Source organism: Musa acuminata, chromosome BXJ2-4 (genome assembly GCF_036884655.1).
Source record: "Musa acuminata AAA Group cultivar baxijiao chromosome BXJ2-4, Cavendish_Baxijiao_AAA, whole genome shotgun sequence".
In the NCBI taxonomy this organism is placed as follows: domain Eukaryota; kingdom Viridiplantae; phylum Streptophyta; class Magnoliopsida; order Zingiberales; family Musaceae; genus Musa; species Musa acuminata.
In genome coordinates, this window is record NC_088341.1 from 43,744,995 (window position 1) to 43,765,000 (window position 20,006).

At 38.0% G+C, this 20,006-nt stretch overlaps 2 protein-coding genes and 2 long non-coding RNA genes across 8 annotated transcripts in view; 3 read left to right on the forward strand and 1 right to left on the reverse strand.

Moving 5' to 3' along the window:
- The first annotated feature begins 1,944 nt into the window (after nucleotides 1-1,944).
- On the forward strand, nucleotides 1,945-2,940 carry LOC135609246 (uncharacterized). The gene is made up of 3 exons (XR_010485717.1): nucleotides 1,945-2,060; nucleotides 2,159-2,297; nucleotides 2,393-2,940. It is a non-coding gene; the product is annotated as an uncharacterized LOC135609246 (long non-coding RNA).
- Nucleotides 2,941-4,311: 1,371 nt separating this feature from the next.
- LOC135611103 (sphingoid long-chain bases kinase 1-like) lies at nucleotides 4,312-13,071 on the forward strand. 5 transcript variants are annotated; one of them, XM_065106421.1, is made up of 9 exons: nucleotides 4,312-4,442; nucleotides 5,774-6,328; nucleotides 6,443-6,814; nucleotides 7,322-7,415; nucleotides 7,495-7,532; nucleotides 8,038-8,184; nucleotides 8,880-8,979; nucleotides 10,934-11,883; nucleotides 12,554-13,071. In XM_065106421.1, exons 2-9 carry the CDS (start codon nucleotides 5,870-5,872, stop codon nucleotides 12,695-12,697), a joined length of 2,304 nt encoding a protein of 767 aa, XP_064962493.1. In that variant the 5' UTR covers nucleotides 4,312-4,442; nucleotides 5,774-5,869; the 3' UTR covers nucleotides 12,698-13,071. The 5 variants fall into 5 exon arrangements, with proteins under 5 accessions (XP_064962493.1, XP_064962492.1, XP_064962495.1 ...); XM_065106420.1 differs by having other exon boundaries at nucleotides 4,344-4,881; XM_065106423.1 differs by having other exon boundaries at nucleotides 4,344-4,881; nucleotides 5,901-6,328.
- Nucleotides 13,072-14,593: 1,522 nt separating this feature from the next.
- LOC135611105 (uncharacterized) lies at nucleotides 14,594-16,202 on the forward strand. Its single transcript, XR_010486434.1, has 2 exons — nucleotides 14,594-15,762; nucleotides 15,853-16,202. It is a non-coding gene; the product is annotated as an uncharacterized LOC135611105 (long non-coding RNA).
- Nucleotides 16,203-18,333: 2,131 nt separating this feature from the next.
- Nucleotides 18,334-20,006, reverse strand: part of LOC135611104 (embryogenesis-associated protein EMB8-like) — a 3,897-nt gene continuing 2,224 nt past the window's right edge. Inside the window, exons 4-8 of the mRNA XM_065106426.1 lie at nucleotides 19,956-20,006; nucleotides 19,763-19,860; nucleotides 19,581-19,675; nucleotides 19,138-19,191; nucleotides 18,334-18,740 (exon numbers count right to left, since the gene is read on the reverse strand). The exon at nucleotides 19,956-20,006 is cut by the window's right edge and continues 92 nt beyond it. Coding sequence (XP_064962498.1) covers nucleotides 18,519-18,740; nucleotides 19,138-19,191; nucleotides 19,581-19,675; nucleotides 19,763-19,860; nucleotides 19,956-20,006 — 520 coding nt within the window. The 3' untranslated portion in view covers nucleotides 18,334-18,518. The remainder of the gene's footprint in view (nucleotides 18,741-19,137; nucleotides 19,192-19,580; nucleotides 19,676-19,762; nucleotides 19,861-19,955) is intronic.

Below are 20,006 nucleotides of genomic sequence, written 5' to 3' on the forward strand. Positions count from 1 at the left end.
TGTGGATAAGTAATATCTGCCTGAGTATCTTCATGGATTATGTTACATTGAAGTTGTCATTTGGTGCATGCATGGATGGATGAATATTTTCTTCCCTTAAAAGCTCTTTTTTTGTGCTGATTTGTGGGATTTGGTTTTACATGAAACTGCTAATGTGGTGAGACCAAAATCCATAAACAAGTTCAACTTATCATGGCTATTAATTAGCATAGTCCTGTTGTCAATACTCTTGCTATTTGTTTTGTATATCTTTAGCATGGAACTCATGTTATTTGTTTTCCTTGTGATCAAACAAATGTATCTAGTCAACTATCAGTTCACAAATCCATCCCTACAGGACACCATCTACGATTAGGTGTGTTAAGCAGTCATCAAACATGGTTTGCTTCCTAGAAATAGTTCTTGAGCTTTATTAGCCACTGAGTCTTGTCACACCTTTCGGCTTGTTGCAATTATGTAAGGTTGGAATGCAGATCCAACTCGAAATTATCATTGAATTTGTGTCGGAAACCGTCCTATATCGTCCTAATTAACATGTTATTCACTTCATAAAGGATGAAGAAGGGATTTCTCTTGGGGGACCCAAAGGGAAACTATCTGACCTAATGCATGTATCTGAATGATCTGAACAAACTACTGTGCTGAGATCTTTGGGGCCCCTTCTTTTGTTCCAGCCCATGAATTGTCATTTCTAAATCAAATACAATCAGTAAGAAAGAGGTTAGAAGCTTCACAAACAATTAGCAGGTGTTGAAACTTTTCTTCTGAGAGGAAGCAGGTGTCCAACTTAAAATGCATGTATAATAAGATCTGTATGTATTTAGACAGGAGGAACATATTCCTTCTGCTTGTGTTCAATGTATCAAGCAGAACAGTTTCCTGGCACCTGCTTGCTTCCAGTTAAGAGAACATATGGAACTCCCACTGACAGTGAGAAGCTAGAATAAGGAGATGGAATCAGTATACTGCTTGCTGGTTGGGAGTACAATAGTTACAGTTTATTCTTGATGGATGGAATTGTTTTGAGTTTTAGATGTTATGATAGGGGAAAAATCTTTCTCTAAACCAGCTGAACAAAATCTACATCCTAAGCAGTCAGTCTGCATCTGCTAATTGATTAATGATTCTAGCATTATCTGCACAGATACTCTCCATGGATCTTTGCCCGGAAGCAATTCCTAAGTTGATGTGTTTCCTTGGGAAGGTTGCTTCTTAATATGCATCTGTATTATTTGCCTTTACTATACTGCTTCACCTGTGGAACTGCCATGAAAAGCTTGTACCAAGACTTACCTTCTCAAGAAATTTGTGATATCATGTGTTTGATTAATTGCTTCATGAACCATGCAGGTATACCGAAAGAACTGGATTGATTTGTTGAGGAGCACTGCATCTTTAGTCATGGTTTATTTTAAGTTTCTAGATTAATTATCATATTTATTTCCTCAGTAACATCAGAGTTCACAATGCTAGTTTTTGATGAATGATGCAGAGCCCTTGGAGCTCCTCCCCATGGGAATTTGGTGTGACAAGTGCAGGTGGTGCCATCACCACCACCACCGGAGCCAACTCTGCATGTGATCTGAGATAGTATCACAGACTTCCCTGGTGCAATGTCGAGCCTGGCTCATCACCTGCAATACGAAAGAGCACAAGCGTTTCAATCTGGTGAATGTTTATGATACGGAGAAGATGTTAGATTATATGATTCTATCTATCTAATTAGGTAAGATATATTATGGATCTGATTGAATTTTGATTATGATTATCGGTCAACAAAAAGAAAGTTCAATTATAGTAAGATTCTTTATGATTATCTTGACGGGAGAGGTTCTCCTAATTATCATCATAAATCTCTACTTATATAGAAAAACATGATCTCTAGAAATGATATACGAGATTACATATTCTCAATCTTCCTTAGTCTCTAATTAATTGTTTACAGCGATCTCTTGAAGGATAGGAAAAGAGGAGAGAGTCTAATTCTTCTTGCAAATCGATATCGTTGTGACTTTCGAATCCTCTGACGATGGTGCAGCACCTGTTGATGATATCGAATGGTACGCATCATAAATCTAAACTATCTTTATTTAATTTTATTTTCTGACATTAAAATTTTTCACATAATAATAGTAAATCACAAATTTTATACTTGCAGAATGGAGAAGAAAGGACTGACAGCAGGAAGCAAAGCAAAGAAACAAGCTTCAAATGACTACAGAGAGCTTATTTGTTCTCTTAGGAGCTCTCAGAAGGCAGGACTTCATTTTCAAGGCCAAACTACTGCATCTTCGGAAGTATGATCTACTTCTTTCTTTGATCTCCTCCATTTATATTTATTTCTATGTGATCTATAATACCCTTTTAATTTACTGACCTTGTTCCTATGTAGATTTCCAACAAATAGCTTCAGTATCTACATGATTGTAAATGGATCAAATCACAAGCAACTGCATCCGGTATCAGAGATCTTATCCTCTCAACACGAGAGCAGTCTTCAAGCTCGACATCAACTAAAGAAGTGTGATCGTAGGAGATACACAGGTAGTCAGGGGGGAGCTGTAAGCAGATGGTTTGTCTGCATCCCTCGTCGGCATTCACAAGACCTGGTTGTCTGACCACAACTGCGTGCGTGCAGGAGAAGCCATCAGAGATTACCATGCTACAACTCTGACCACATAGATGAGGAAAAAGGAAGTAGTCGAGGCCAGACAGGAGGATGACTCCATTGACGAAAGAAAGCTTCTTCGTCCTGTTGTAGACCATTGCAGTCGAGGAATTCTTGTATCTGCATTGCCGTCGTGTCTCTCACGATGATCCAGTCTATGTTATGATTTCTTGGGCTAATCTTTTGCAGATTTGCATCAGAATTCATCTGATCCGTTAGGTATAGTAGGTCGTCCGTCTATACGATGATGGGTGGAGTTGACCGAACATTTTCCCCCTCCTATCAGCAGCATGATAGGCTAATTAATCCATCGACTTCGTTAGATCCAAATCATTCATCAAAATAACTTAAAGTTGAAGTTGATAGTAATGCACTCATCAAACTCTTAAGTCGATATCATGTGAAAACTTGAAAGCATAAGCCAATTTTATCGATGGATGACTGAAAGAACAATCCCCACTTATATGCTTTTAGCATCTCAATCAATCATGATAGCTATTGATTCCAAACTTTACTTTTAATAATGATAATGACACACATACCTAATCTTAATGGAGAATATTATAAAATTATTCTGTATCTACCATCAATACAAACGCATTGCATAGCGATGATGCAATTATTTATAATCGAATTTATAATCATAAATATATGAAAGATAACTCACTCAATTGTGGTTCTGAATTTAAAGATAATTAATTGTCTCGAGCACTATTGTATTTTTTAAATTAAATATTATGAATTCTTAAAAATAATTGAAATATCATATGGGTGATTGATTATGAATTAAATTATATAATCAATGTTTTGTGATTTTGACTTTATATTTAAAAAAATATAAAATTACGATTTTATACCATCTCTGACTTTTCGTTCAACTCAAAATATTATAATATTTTTTTAGAAAAAGTATAAATTAAAAGAAAAAAAACAATAAGGACTCGATGGTCGTCACGTGATATCGAAATCATCCGTCTGGTGTCTACGTGATGACTGATTCAAAATAAGAAAATATAAATTTTCTTCTCATTCATTATAATAAAAGAAATAATCATAAAAGTAAAAAAATATATTTCGAAAAAAGTTGTATTTCTTTTTGGAACTATCCAAACCTATGTTTGAAAACCTTACATTATTAATTTCACTATTGGAGAGATCGAATAAAAAAAATCTCTTTCGACTTTGACCTTCGTTTAAGTGACACATCGAAAGTATGATATTTTCATTTTAAAATGTCTCGAACATTTCTATATATACGATTTTGGATTAATACGTACAATATTTTCTTCTTACAATAGTCATTTTCAAAAGAAAAAAATAAAAATTTTAAATGCAGCGGCAATGATAACAACCTGATAACCCTAAACTCAATCATATTGGATCCGCGACCGTTATCAAATAGGGTGGAACTCGGAAGTATGAGATCCACGCCCGATAATAATGTATATAAATTCGATAATTGATGCGAATTCATATCGGATTCTGCATGGATCCGATTCCGCACGTCACTGCCTCCGTCAAATTTACGGTCACTTCCTAGTTATAGCGAGGTCAGCACTCGATTCACCGTTGCGTGTGGGTTTAACCCTGTGGTAACCTCACCGATGGCGACTGACCGGATCCCCGGCCCCTCCACCCTCCTCGAAACGGATATAATTCTCCGCCAGGGTGACTCACCGACGTCGCTCCGCGGCACACGCGGCGAGGCGTAAGATTAGATCAAATCGCCCTCCGCAGGCACCGGAGCTCAAAAATTGGAGGCAATGACGCCGCGGTAAGCCTTCGATCGCAGCTGCTTTCTTTGTCGCCTTCGCCTTCTTCTTCGCTTCCCCCAACCGAGAGAGCCAGGAGGCCAATCGATCGATGTTCCCATGATATCGAGGAGGAGACGTGACTGAGGAGGAAGAGACAGCTTGTGGATAGAAGTAAACGAAAGGGTACGAAATCGTCCTCGGGATAGCGCCGCTTCGTGTCGGATACGCCACTACTTATAGATAGTGGAAAGCCTTCGATTCCCTTCCAATTTTCCTCCTCCTGCTTATTTTGGAGAGGGGGTCCTGGTGTTGTTGGTGGGCTGGGGGAACCGATAGGATCGCTGTCCTCATCTTCCTCCTCGTTTCTTTGATTCCGGGTTTGGGATACTGGTCGGCGGTTTAGTGAATCCTGCGCCGGATCTCGGGCAATCTGGTCGGCGGATTGGAGATTCGTATCCGGTGCGCCTCGCCCCTCTTCCTTCCGACGAGAATTGCTTCCGATCATCTTGCTTTTTATCAATCTGCGATCCTGCATTTCGATGCGATCTGGATTGCGCGCATGTGCAGGGAATTGGTTTCTTTTATTGGATGTTTCTTCTGATTTTGTTTGATTGTTCTGCGTTCGTTCCTGATGAAAAGATTGGATTTTTATTTGAATTTATGAAGCGATTGAATCTGCTTAGAATATTTGGTGTCACGTTTGGGCTACAGGATTTATATTTTGTTCAATTCTTAGATCAGTGAGTATAACCATGTTTCTTGACGTGTGTGGAATTGAAGTTAGGTAGCGGCTTGCATTTTGTCCCATTGAATAAAAATATTCTTATTAGTTGTTAAGACAACAAACTAAAATTCTTTTGTTAGGTGAAGGAAGCTTTAGGATGAGTTGGAACAGTTATAAGAGAGAATCTTTTTCTAGTATACTACTTTTTCCCAACCCAGCAGCCCCAACCAATGTTTAGTTGGCTTGCAATATTACTCAAGGCCACCGGAGGATTTGTCCTGTTAAGGAGGCACAGAGTTTGCCAAGTTGGGGCATTCTGGAGAGTCCATTAGCTTTTTGATCGGCATTCTGGAGAGTCCTTGAGCTTTTTGATGCATTAAATTGAAGTCCTTGAGTTCGGCATTTTCTCCTGATTTTTTTAATATTTTGTTTCATGATCCTGCTAGCATAACAGGTGAAAATAACTAGTTTTTAGGTAATCATTTTTTGGTTCTTTTTGCTCTTATTATGATGCTTGTGCAGCATTTGAAGTTTATATGGAAATTACAGTACTGCTCTGTGTTTTATGCTTTTTATTATCTACTACTTTGAGTTATTATGTTTGATGGGCATTCTTAAAATCTGCAGGATTTGATGTTATTCTGAAATTCTTTTCATGAGGCTTGTGGGGTGATGTTCTGTGCAGTGTTTAAATCTTAACATACATATGGTGTTTTCTAATCTATGCATGCTCTGAAATTTTCCTTTAAAGTAGAGATGCTGAAGTCTGTCCAACAACACCCAAATGTTACTTCACCAAGAGGATTTCTGCATCAGTCTGTTCGTCGAGTGAGTCGCAAACATTCTCATGCTGCAACCATGCAGCATAAATCTCCAATAGTGTTTCCTGAAAAAAGAGGCAAGGTAAAATCTTTAAGGCAAATTGATGCAAATGGTGTTAATGAAGGTCCTGTAAAGATGAAGACACATGAGCACAGGATAGATATTGGCGATGAGAAGTCTGATTTGCTAGGATATGAGATTTTCTCTGGGAAGCTTTTTCTATATAAGAAAATGAGAAGTACAAGGGATGAAGAGCAAACAGGGTCAGGAACCGTAAACTCTGATAGCATTGATGCAAAGCTTACAAGCAAAGCTCTGATTTGGGGTTCTCATGTGTTATCTCTTGAAGATGTCATATCTGTAAGTTTCACCATAATTTGTTTGGCTCTTTTTCGCTGAAGCTTTTCTGACGAGTCCCATTGATGAAACCCCACCTTTTTTTCCTTCTATATTTACTGTTTTTTTATCTGGCAGGTTTCTTACAAGGCTTGTTTTCGGCATTTTACCGTCCATGCTTACCCTGTCAGAAAAAGGTCATGTGGGATTTTTTGTTTATTGAAGCCACAAAGGTCTCAAAAGGACTTTTGCTTCTTAGCATCTAGCTCAGAGGAAGCAATTCAGTGGGTCCAGAGCTTTGCGGATCAGCAATGTTACATAAATTGCTCACCTCATCCAATGGTGTCTGGCAAGAAGCAGGACTCTGATGTCGTGGCCAGTGTGCCTCTCTATGGCATGCCATATATCAAATGTAAAAGTCCACCAAGGATACTTGTGGTGTTGAATCCTCGTTCTGGGCATGGTCGTTCAAGTAAAGTATTCCACAGCAAAGTGGAACCGATATTTAAGGTATGTTAGATCTGGTACCTCCATTGTTTTTTCTTTGACTGGGTGTGCAATTTCTATGCATGATTATGTTTTGTTAGTTGTTTTAATTGTTTCAAGTTTATGAGGCTTTTTTCTATGAAGTATGTCTTCTAACAGATAATCAATTAAGATATTCATCTGGTAAACTTGCCCTTTCAGGCTAAGTGGTAGGTAGTGAGGAGCCAGGAGTCAAACATGAGATAAAATTACAGTAATTTGATAAATTGCTTAATTTAACTTTCTTGTGGACATCACCCAATTCTCTTGTATAAAAGAAGTACGGCAGTTTATTTAGCAATTTCTTAACATAAATCTGAAGTAATGTTCACTATCTTAACAATTCACTACTTCATGTGAATCTTAATCATCTCAGTCCCTTTTGACTCTAAATATTTACCAGAGTTTTATGGTCTTTAGAAAATTGCTTTGTTATTCTGTAACTCTATAATGTGAATATCTGTGTTTGCTTATTCGGAAACCTGGTGACAGCTTGCAGGTTTCAAAATGGAAGTGGTTAAAACAAAATATGCTGGTCATGCAAGAGAACTTGCTTCAACTGTTGATTTCAGTGCTTGCCCTGATGGTATGCTGCAGTAGGTCACTTGGCTTGACTTTGCACTTTAGAATTACAATTTTCTGTTCTTACTGTTTAAAGTTTCCAGGAATTATATGCGTTGGTGGGGACGGAATTGTGAATGAGGTGACTTGTTTCTGCCATTTACCTTTATCTGTTTGTGCCATTTGTTTGCTTTGGTAAAAAGTATAGTTTCTATTGTTAAATCAATAATGTCAACATTAGCTTAAAAGTTAAGGAAAGACTGCCAAGTTATATCATACATGAGACCCCCATGTATGCTAAATCAATAATATGTCCACATCAGCTTGAAAGATAAGGAAAAACTGCTAACTAAAATCATACATGACTTCCCCATATATGGGTTGTCCTATGCACATAAACGCATACCACTACAGTCTCAATTTTTTAGCTAATATTATTTACCAGTATAGATATGGGCACCGATCAGGAATTGACGTTCTCTATCGTTTTAGATGATGCATGAGCAGATCATAATTTAGGCTGGTTACAAGCATCAATACAGTGTCTATCCTTTCAAATTCTGTTTCCTTCTGTCATGTACTTATTTAATTTTACCAAGCATTTAGATTTTGAATTTTTCTAACAATCAGCTTGTGTGATGATGCAGGTGCTCAATGGTATCTTGACTAGAGATGATCAGAAGGAAGCAATATCTATTCCAATTGGTATAATTCCAGCTGGTTCAGACAATTCACTGGTCTGGACAGTTTTGGGAGTAAGAGATCCTATTTCTGCTGCATTAGCTATTGTAAAGGTAGATATGTGCCAATTTATTTAAAAACACTAAGTTTCACTGTCAACTTCTGAAACTTTAACATAACCAATGGCTATACCACCTGGTTTCTCGTCGTACACTTGAAATGATACATGGACCTTAGGAATCTCCGGGCTATGATGTTGTTAGGCTATAATCATAGCAAGCCATTAGATCTATCCAAGTGAAGTTTTAGTGTTGAAGAACTATCAGATGGGGTCATGTGTTACTCTTCCCACTCAACCAACCCATCCACCCTCCGAGTTGGGTGATGGAATTTGAACGTTCATCCTGTGATGGCTTGATAAGCACATCCAGATGTCAAAAAAGAAGACGCTAACAAAGTGCACATTCATGGTGGAGTTACGAAGACTTTGATGAATGTATTATATATCATATATGTAACTCTACTCTGAACTCTGAAGCATTCAGGGTTGGATAGAGCTGGTTGATATGGCATGATCATGTAAAGATGAATGGCTCAAGTAAGCACTTTGATCTATGTGTTTGAAAAAGACTGTAATTCTGGTAGATTATAATAAGATTTACATAAAGATCTATGGTTTAGGTACTTGTCCCCTATAATAAACAAGAAGTGAAAGAAAGGATTGTAAATCTGACATAAGGCTTGCTAATCTCCTGTTGTCTTAAGTTTTTGTTAAGTTCTCATATGTCTTTGATGTCACATTGAACAGGGAGGACTTACTGCTACAGATGTTTTTGCTGTTGAATGGATTCAGACTGGAGTCATTCATTTCGGGTCAACTGTTTCATACTTTGGCTTTCTTAGTGATGGTAATTTGGTCGTTAAGGCAGAATTTTGTTTCATTTTATTTCAGCTGACTTTTTGTTCACTCCTAGAATTTGGTCGTTAAGGCAGAATTTTGTTTCATTGATTTCAACTGACTTTTTGTTGACTCCTAGATGTTACTACCAATGAGTTCACCCTCATTCTTTGTATAGTCTGTATTCTCTAGAAATGTTAGTTGATTGTTACTATGGTATAAAATGTCATATTTTGTCATTACATTATAAAATCTTGCACGATGATTAGCATGCCATATCAAAGAGTCCCATTATATGCTTTGGCTTTGGTGAGCCAATTATAACTATGGCTCTTTCAAAGAAGTACGATAAACTGTCTTTTTGTTTATTCTAAAAGTTACTGGCTTTGAATGTTTGTATGACCTAGACATTAGTTAATTTTTTGGTTGGTTTACTTTCGGCACTGGGTTTCTGTGATCCCAGCTGATAATGTGCTTATATGAGCAATCCACTTCTGACTGCATTGTAGTATTAGCTCCACAGGAATGTGATCCTTTAAAGGTCATGTTACTTTTGTACATGCCAATAAACTATATTTTCTATATATTTTCAACTTCTAATTAAAGGTTGATGCAAAAGCCAGTTTTAAGTATTTATGTTCGCAATAAATTATTAATACCCTAGAAGTTTAGGATTTTGTTTTAATTTTAAGCTATAGATCATAATCTAAGCATAGATAACGAGCCCCAATTTGTAATAGGAAGATGGTTTGAGTCAGATTGATTAATTTGATCAATTGCAAATTGTATTGCTAATTAGATTGTCAGATAACAAACTGATTGTATCTGGTTTAAACTGGATCTGGCCAGATCGAGTCATCCTAGTGGTATTGTCATCTAATACGCTGTGCTTGCTGTGAACTGCATGCTTACATCATATTATTTGTTCCCCACTGTCATTTGCCTAAATTCATGATCAAAAATAAAATTTCTTCTTTGAAATCTTTGTGTGAGCTTAAAGATAAAGGTCAATTTACAATTTCTCATTCAAAATAATAAAATTAAAAATTAAAAATTAGGTTTAGGTAGTATATTCGGTTTAGGACAGTTACTTTGAGTTTCTTAATGCAGCATCTAGGAGCAACTAATTGGTGTTTTACGAAACCGATGACAGATCATGTGTTGGGTGGATGTTGTTTATGCTTAATCTGGTTCTATTTACTCTTGACATCTCAGAAAAATCAGAGGCCAGATTTGATAGAAGACATAAGGACAAGACTTCTGTTGAATTTGTCTTTAAATGTCAAAGCCAAATGGCCTTTCTTTTTTGTCTCTACAGTTTTCTTTGGTACCATGGATACAAGGTTTAGATGTATGCATATATATGTAATATGATGTACTTAATTTTTTAATCACAATCTCCATATTTATTTCTTGTGTGCTCAATTCCATCCCCTTAAGGGTCTTTTCTCTGAGATTTTTGCGTACATTCTTCCAAGAGTAGCAGTTATTCTAGATGGTTCAGCTTGTAATTTTTGTAGATAATAACACTTAGATTACTATATATTAGTTTCTTGACAGATTTCTCATTATTGTATCCGCCTAACTTTTTTCTTATCTATGTTTTATGTAATAATTTATTTTTGAATTAACTGCTGATAGTCCTGATGTCTGGAACTGGAAGTATTCATGTGGAAAGTTTCAAGAATTCAGAATGAAAATATTTCATATAGATTTCAAAATATTTTCATGGATGCCTGCATGACATGAATGATTGGGACTCTTATAATTTAACATAATAGATCAATAAATATAGCTTAAGTTAGAGATGAAAAACTGGACAGAGGTATTAAAACTTGTTTATGAATTATATTGAAACTATCTTCTTTGCTGATTAAGTTGTCAAGCATTGTACATCCATGTTACTTCAAAATATAAGATATTACATTGTAAGACTAAGACTTTTCTTTCTGGTGCTACGTCAGTTCTGGAGCTATCTGAAAAGTATCAGAAGCATTTTGGTCCACTGCGTTATTTTGTGGCTGGTTTTCTCAAATTTATGTGCTTGCCAAAATACAGCTTTGAGGTAGAGTATCTACCCATGTCAAAGGAGATAGGAAACTCCGAGGGAAGGTTATTAGAAAATCAAGGGAAAAAAGATATTTCAGACATTTATACAGATATAATGCAGAGGTCAACAAAAGAGGGAATCCCAAGGGCTTCCAGTTTGTCGAGTATTGACTCAATCATGTCTCCTAATAGAATGTCTGGTAAAGACATGGACACAACAGGTAGCACAATTGCCAGCATTGAGCCGTCTGATTATGTCCGAGGACTTGATCCCAAAGCAAAGCAGATGTCTTCAGGTAGAAGTAATTTAGTGGATGAACCAGATGAAGTTATCCACCCCCAACCTCATCTTTCTGCTAATTCTAACTGGCCAAGGACCAGATCAAAGTCACGGACAGACAAAACTTGGACTAGAGAGACCACTACAAATGATTCCAGGTATTCTTGGGCAGCCACCTCGTTGTATGATAAGGAAGACATTTCATCAACAGTGTCTGATCCTGGACCTGTATGGGACTCTGAACCAAAGTGGGATGCTGAGCCTAACTGGGAAGCTGAGAATCCTATCGAGTTGCCAGGGCCACCAGATGACATGGAACAGGTGATGGAGAAGGTTCCTGTTCCAAGTCTGGAGGACAAGTGGGTTGTCAAAAAGGGCCAATTTCTTGGTGTGCTGGTGTGCAACCATTCATGCAAAACTGTCCAGAGTTTAAGTTCTCAGGTTGTGGCACCAAAAGCTGTACATGATGACAACAGTTTGGACTTGCTATTAGTCTGTGGAAGTGGGAGATTTAGATTGTTAAAATTCTTTATTTGCTTGCAATTTGGTAGGCATCTGGCCTTGCCTTATGTGGACTATATTAAGGTATGTTGATGCTTCTCTTTCTCTCTCTTTTTTTTAACCAAATTTTGTTTAACATAAAGTCATTAAAATACATGTAGTTTATTAAGAGACTAGGAGTCCTGAGAAAAATTTACTACATCTCAGAAAGGTCAGGTGAAACATTCCTCATTATTTTTTGGGCATTTCTTTTCAGCTTCCAATCTCTTTCTTTGATCCAACTTTTTAACTGACATACACTAAAAAGGAATGAAGATGGTTTCCGCTAGGGCATGCAGAATAGCATGATACACAGCTCCACTTTTGACAAGCTGTACATAATTTCAACATTGCAGTGCTCATCTCATCCAGCTTGCTTCTTGGCTCTATTATCCTGGTTCTTGTTTTATTGTCGATTAGTTTCCATATGTGGATTATCATGCATGTACGTCATCTCTGTTTTTCTTTTTTTTCGTAATATCAGCTCTTGATTCAAGAAATGAGATAGTTTCTGCTGCATGCTTCTTTTGTGCGATTTTCTTTGGCATCTTCATAGTACTTGCTGTCTCAGTATGGTTCAGAAATGTTTCTAAATACATCTTTCATGTTGCAGTCCTTTATGTCTTGTGTATGTTCATGTGTGTGTTGCACCCACCAACTCATCGGTGACGTTTCTCATCAACATTAACATGGTAGTTACCTGTTGACATTGCAGGTAAAGTCTGTGAAAATTAAGCCTGGCACAAGCACTCACAACGGCTGTGGTATTGACGGGGAACTTCTTCATGTCAAAGGCCAAGTTATATGTTCCTTGCTTCCTGAACAATGCAGACTCATCGGCCGTCCTGCCTGTAAATAAGGGCTGCTAACCTGTGAAATCTGCAGTCCTTCTGTCAGGATGGTGCATCTATGTTAGTGTATTGGAACATTCAAATTATATGACGATATGAGCACAACCTGTTTTACGTTAGAGGTCTGCCTTTTTTCCCCTCTTCAACAACTGGTGCAATACTCATGGTAAAACATACGAAGGATAAGATCAGACTAATGTTGCTCCTGATGTCCCTGTATACTCATGTTTTTGCTCCTCGGAGATGGATCCTAGTTTTGTTGTTTGGTTCATCGCACCATGGTGTGTCCATTCGATTGCACAGCGCTTCGGCAGCATATTCTGAGTGATCATGTTGTTTGCTCCTCAGAACTGAACCCTAGTTTTGTTATTTGGTTCTTTCCTATTCCTATTGTGTCTCCATTCTATCTTTGGGATTCTTTTTTTTTTTTTGATAAGTTGGGATTCTTTTTCTTCTCACTTCAATCCATTTCTCTACATTGCTGTGTTATGATGTTTTGTGTATGTATTCACTTTGGAAGCTTAATGAACTATTATTTATTGGGTTGCAAATTGTTGGCAGAGGAATCGAGTAATCATCGACTCAGGATGTTTAAGCTCGAACTAATAGTAATCGAAGAATCCAATAAACCCAACTCAAGTCTCTTTTTATTGCAGATGAAGAGTTATTGCAGCTTTTCACCTATTGCCTGCTCTCTCTCTCTCTCTCTCTCTCTCTCTATCTCAGACGCCCAACCCAATCACATATGTGGCCTATCGCCGCCACCAGTCTTTACCTCTTTAGCTTTGCTCGACACAAACACTGTTACTCAACACCTCTCTCTCTCTCTCTCTCTCTCTCTCTCTCTCTCTCTCTTCTCCGAGCTATGGAAACGACGATAGCACAGAACACCAAGTACAGCATCTAGTAGTAGTTGGCAATAAACTTGTATTATACGTGGAACGGTGTGTCCATAAGGAATCGCCATTGAAGGCAGGGTAGGTGGTGGTGTGTAGTAAGTGAGTGCTGACTGCTGATTCCCCTTTTCAACTGTTCCCAATAGCTTTTCCCTCAAACAACGGACAATGGTTGTTTATGGAGGAGGCTCAAAAGGTGGAGCGGTTTCCAAAGAAGAATGGTGTAGGTTTGGATTCCCAGCCGAGAAGAAGACACCAAGCGAGAAGCGGACGTCGGTCCGCTGTCCGCCACTGTTACGTAGAGCAGTGACTCCCATCTTACATGGCTTCAATCTCCACGTCAAGCTTTTCGGCTCATGTGAAAGCGTCGTCGTATACGACGACACTTGTTGTGACGAAAATTTCTTCTTAATGCATTCTAATCGAGGTTGAAAGTTGTGTTCTTTTCTCGATAATGTGCATATAAAACCATGCAAAATCCGCACCATCATCACGTTATGTAGTAGTAGTAGTAGGTAAGAAGATACCACAATAACGACAAGCTAAACCTACTGTGTCTGCATCATCAATGTGTGTCGCGATCGGACTACAAAACTTAATGCCGTTCATGTGGGATTATGTAATGTTATCCCTACAAATAAATATTCATCATCGGAAATGTTGCACTATGGCTCGTCCTTGTATAAAATGCTCAAACCTAATACATGACACACTCTTATGGATGCCAAATCGTGTGATGAAACAGATTCAAACAATTGCAGACAGAGGAGCAATCGAAGTGACGTAAATCCTTTTTTATGGGTCGGCCTACTTTAAGTCCCACCAATTTGTCGGGCTCTGTAGGTACTCGAGCCGGCCCACATCTCGGCCCATGAACTTGTGTCGCGCATCCCGAGGGATTGGAAGCATATTAATCTCAAGCATCTATTATATATATATATATATATATATATATATATATATATATATCTATGTGTGGAGGTTGAGAGAGAGAGAGAGAGAGAGAGGTCAGCTCTGAAACCCAGCTGTGGGTTTGGGCCCTCTGCTGCCTAATTTATTTTGTCTTTACTCCTCTACTCGCATCCCATCCTTCCTCCTTTATTGCTATTTATCTTCCCCTTCCAAACACCACCAAGTACTCTCTCTCTCTCTCTCTCTCTCTAAGGTAATCATTTCACCTATCATCAGCGGTCTCTCTCTCTCTCTCTCTCACTCTCGGTTCTACCTCTCTATATCCATGAAAGCCGAGAGTTCAGGGGGAGAAAGGAAAGGAGAAGAAGAAGAAGAAGAAGAAGAAGAAGAAGAAGAAGAAGAAGAAGAAAGAGGAAGCTTTTCCTTTGAGGGGAATGTTGTCTGGCTCGAGGCACCTGTAACCGGAGAGCAAGAGATGTTGCTTTCATCTCTTGTTGTTCTCTTAGGGATCTCGGACCAGGCTTCATTCCCCCCAATCGTAGCTTCCGAAACTCCACCACAGCAAACTGCAAATGGTAGTCGCAGCTCATCGTGATCCACACGCGGGCTTTTGATGTGTCGATCTTCATGTTTTTTGGATCATGGTCTTTTCCTCTTTGCTTCCTTGTTTCTAACTTGGGTTTTGTTTGTTCTCTGGTGATCCACCGAGGCGGCAAGGAGAAGCAGATTGGTGTAATGATGAGGGGTCTTGACCTACTCCTCCTCCTTTGTGTCTTGTGTTGACTTTATTTCCTTTGTTCTCTGACAGGAGGAAGTCGAAAAGGGCTTCATCATTGCCTTGTCATTGCCTTCGGAAAGAATCAGATACTATCCTCAAAAAGATTTATGTGCATCTTCAGATACAGAATCTGGAAATAGACATGTAGGTTTGTCCGTCGCAGACCGCCCGTGTAGATCGAAGACTCTGCCTTGCTCTTTACCACCGTGTTTTGATTTGCTTCACGTCTCACCAACAATACTCGATCTTCCATCGACTATTTTACTCATCGATGCACAAAGAGCTTTTCAGAAGATACAGATCTACATAGGTGTTCTTGACCCACTGTTTCTTACAGACTATTCGACGGAATGTGAGCTCGTTTCTGCAGTCATGGCTGGCTCTGATGGGGATGTGTGTATATGTTCCATCGCTTTGTCTCGATTGGCTTTGACATAGCGAGCATGAGTACCACATAATCTTATCAGATCTTGTGGTGCAATGCATGGTATTCTAATCATTCTCATCTTTTCTCCTTTCTTTCTGTAATTTACTCATCTTTGGTACGACCACTGACATATCACATGATGTGATACAGCTCCAAGCATGCAAACAAGTTTTCTGGAGATCTGTGAGCGAGGTGAGGTGGTAGCATAATCGAAACCGAGCTTTTCTGTCTCTTCATGCACAATATATGTTAGCGTACATCCATCGTCACAGTCTCTTTTTGGTGCCGAATAGCACTAATATAGCTCATAAAAGCAAGGTTGATGATGCCGGTTTCAGCTTCCAAAGCTTCGTAACATGAAATGTAAAGGATCAAAAGAGGAACTCTGTGCAATTTCCCGTAACACAAAGCAATCTTGTAACCTCTTTTTTGGGACTATTCTTGTACATTAATTCCATGATAGAAAGACAATAAAAGCTATTAAGGGCTGTGGGAGGACAGTGTAAGCCTGTCGACCTTTGTTCAAAGATGACTAGGGTTAGGGTTTACGTCATGCATTGGATGCCTTAAGGCTCGCTTCCTTCCATCACCTGACAACCTTCCTCTTGCTGCTTTTGCTCTCATAGAAAACCTCGCCCTTTTGGATCCAACTCAGGGCGTGAAACGAGCAACGAGCTTTGACAACTCTTTTGCTCTTATTCTTCTTCTTCTTCTTCTTCTTCTTATTCTGCTTATTCTTCTTCTGCTTCAATGGTCTCAAGCATTAGCTGGTGGTAGCAGTAAGAGCGCCACCCACGAAGGAAGCGAAACAGTGTCGAACAATGAGTTGAGGAATCCATGACTTGCTCGCTTTGCCACTGCAAACAATTGTTGCTTCCGCTGGTCATTCATTCTCTATCGTTTCATCTTCTGTCTCCCGGCCAGCATTTCGGCATCAGGTAGCAAGAGCACAGGCAGCACTGCTAGTGTTATTGATGCAGCTCGAGATTCCTTGGAAATGAAGCATTTGTCCTCCAGTTTTTGTCTTTTGTTCTGAGATCACACGCTCTGTGCATTCATCAAGAACAGATTAAACCATGATGTGCTGCTGATTGCATATCCACAAACTACGGTCGAAACACTTTATCCTCTTGGACTCAAATAGGAAAAAGTTCTCATGTTTTCTACTTGATAAATCGTCTCAAGTGAGCTCGTAAATGCAGATAGCAGTACATCAAATCTGAACCCTAATAATGGAAATAGATGATTGCATTTGAAGGTTGGAAGAGTAAATCTTGTTGAAGAAACTTTCATCATTCACCTGCAGTTTAATTCTCAGCATTATTCCTCCGGTATCTGAGGTTATTGTTGGATCATTCATGAGCTTCAACATTTTTCTCGATCGTACAAGTTCTACGAAAAATGAATACTTGACTAGTTAGTAGTAATCATAAAATAGTTTGAATTTTCAGAGTAAAAGAAAAAAAAATCAGACAACTCATGCCTAAAATGCAATCTATGGATCAACAACAGTAATCCATTTATGAGTTTTTTCAAGTCTGCAACTCAATAATGTTGGCTAATCAATCGATAGCCTAATCGGCCTCTCTATAAATAAAAATGCGTAAAACCATAATTATATATGTTATTCGGTTTGCATGGAGTGTTACTAAATTTTTCTCGGAAATATATTTCTATGTTATTTGGTTGGCAGAATTTTTTTTTTTTTTGAAAAAAGATGTTCTCTAATTTTTTTTCTCAAGAAACAAAAAGAAAACTGCTTCAAAATCATTCTTCCGATCGCTTGCTCAAGTCGCCAAAAATCATTCTAGCATTGCAAATGCAAGAAAAGTAAAAAAAAAAAAACTTTTTCTATTTTATTGGAATAAAAAAAGGAAGAGAATGGTGTACCTGACATTTTATCATCGCATCATTGGCTACTATATGATCAATCAATTGAAAATTACGAATCATAGAAATTGTGGTAAATGCATGTGACTCTTCATAGTAATATCCTTGGTTTTGTCAGTGTCATTGACAGCAGCCAAGTCTGTGTCTCATACCTTCACAAAGGACTAAAATCCGAGTCAGACTCAGTGAAATCTTGCTACTTTTCCCCCTGGCTTGTTCAAAGTGAACGCAGCGGAGAGGTTCATCAGATCTGTAATTGGCTTAGTTTTGTCCCCTTCTAAGCATGGAGTAAAGTTCTCATTCAATGATTGCACTGTAGAATGCCAATTTCTTCAATTAGTTTCTGCCCCTGTCAAGCTTTTAGAGTACAAGTCTGATTCTTTGCTTTGTCCTGCTGTGTAGAATTGATTCATGCCTTGATTTGGCTCCTGTGGGTTCTCTAAATGGACCATGATGATGTCTGTTGCTGGATAACCTGAAACATACTTAGTAGATGTGAATCTTTATAAAGTTGGTGAAATGTAATGCATATAAATAAATGGAAAACACTACAGTGCTCACCAAAGAGAAGGGTTAGATGCACATATAGAGAATAAAAGCTTAGATCACTGTGTATGTTGGTTTGATATAGAACTAACTCCCTTGTATGAGCCATCTGCATCAGTTTGGTTCATATGGCTGAAAGTTCTCAAGAGTCATTATAAGACATTATGAAAACATCAGATACCAAGTCCAACATAATGAGATAATCGAGACACATCCATTTAATCTGACAAAATAGTTCATGCATAAAGAGTAAAATAAGGGCCTAATATTGTTTGATTGAATGAGGTCCCTTGGATCATTTGCACAGTAACTTCAAATAAAAATCAAATTGCTTAGGTGCAATGGCACGACTAATAAATTGAACAATACGATGGTGTGAATCATTGTACACGTATAGATACAGAAGATGGAGATTGTTGAGAAGCATCCAATTGATCAAATTGGCCAGCTTCAGCTTTCTGGACATTTTCTTTGTTGACGTATTCCAGAAATTCCATAACCACATGATCAGTCCAAGGAGCTCCAAATGGAGTTTCATCCCCCGCCACCCACCCGAGATGACCACCTTGTGGAGTTACAATTAATAGGCAGTTTGGATTTTCCTTCAAAACATCAAACAAATATCTGAGACAGTGTCGAGAAAAATGACACCGAGCATACATGAACAGGGACATAACATCTTAACATATGCAATTTGGGACAGTAGTTAGATGATGATATAGCAAAGGAAAGATGGCATGACAGCAAATAACTGGGTGAATCCTCAATAATTTGGATGAAAGATCATGATACTAGTTGCAGTTCAGGATAAACTTGAAAATTATGGAAAGAGCAAAAACATTTCATCATCGATGAGAATGATAACTGATGATGATAATGCAAGAAACTAGTAACCAGCTCATATTAGCTATATCATGAAAAAGAGAAGAATGTTCAGATGACACATTGCTTGCATACAGGATTGCCCTTCTGGTAAACAAAAGAACTGATAGCTTCTACCTTAATTTCTTCCCGAGGAATTCCTCTAGATGGTGCAATTGGATCATTAGCTGCCTGCACATAAGTTGGGAAAAAAAATATTACATGACAAAAGGAACTTACCAGATTATGGACCAAATCATGAAAATTTCATAATGTGTTTATCCAATGGACACTTAGAACCAATCATAATTGTTTACAAAATTTAGGTGCCGGAAAAATGTTATTATATAGCAAAAACTACTACCTGATGTAACCCTTTTTAAATACCTTCTGCAAAAACCATGATTTAATAGTAAACTTGCTGAATCTTGCGATTTCTTTATACTTTATAGTTTATAGTGAATCATACAACTCAAGGTTGAAAGTTGTGCTAAAAAGATCAAATGAAGAAGAATAAAAATTAAAGTGAACCTTTGAGAATAGATGGCTGAAGTTATGTATTTTGAAGATCTCAATTTTACCTGTATGCATAGCAAAGGTGTGCAGACACATCCAATTGAACTTGAACTGCTTGAGTTAAAGTAATAATCATCCACTGATTTGAAACCAAATGACACTGCAAAGGATCACAAAATATTCTCATTCTTATAACTAAACCTTCAACTAAAATGAAAATGGCATTTTAGCATTAAGAGATACAGACCACGTGTTAATCCTTCATCAAACTCCCTGACAGACCTTGCATTAGCCGCCATCAGGATATTGTATTCACCACCAAGACCTTCGAAAAGAAGTGCATGCCTGCAGGATTTGAGACGAAGGAAGTGTGTTTCAACTAAATATTATCTGAAACTATAGTTATTTGTAATGCAAAATGAAAATAAATCAAGTTTTACTTTTTGAAGATTTCTCGTAGGGCTCTTGCAAGAGCTTTATCATATACATTA

Bases quoted from the DNA above. Each gene is read 5' to 3' on its own strand.
- LOC135611103 (XM_065106421.1), top strand. From the start codon at position 5,870: ATGCATGCTCTGAAATTTTCCTTTAAAGTAGAGATGCTGAAGTCTGTC. The intron at 7,416-7,494 runs GTATGCTGCAGT...TAAAGTTTCCAG, and splicing joins TTTCAGTGCTTGCCCTGATG to GAATTATATGCGTTGGTGGG. The intron at 8,980-10,933 runs GTAATTTGGTCG...GTGCTACGTCAG, and splicing joins CTTTGGCTTTCTTAGTGATG to TTCTGGAGCTATCTGAAAAG.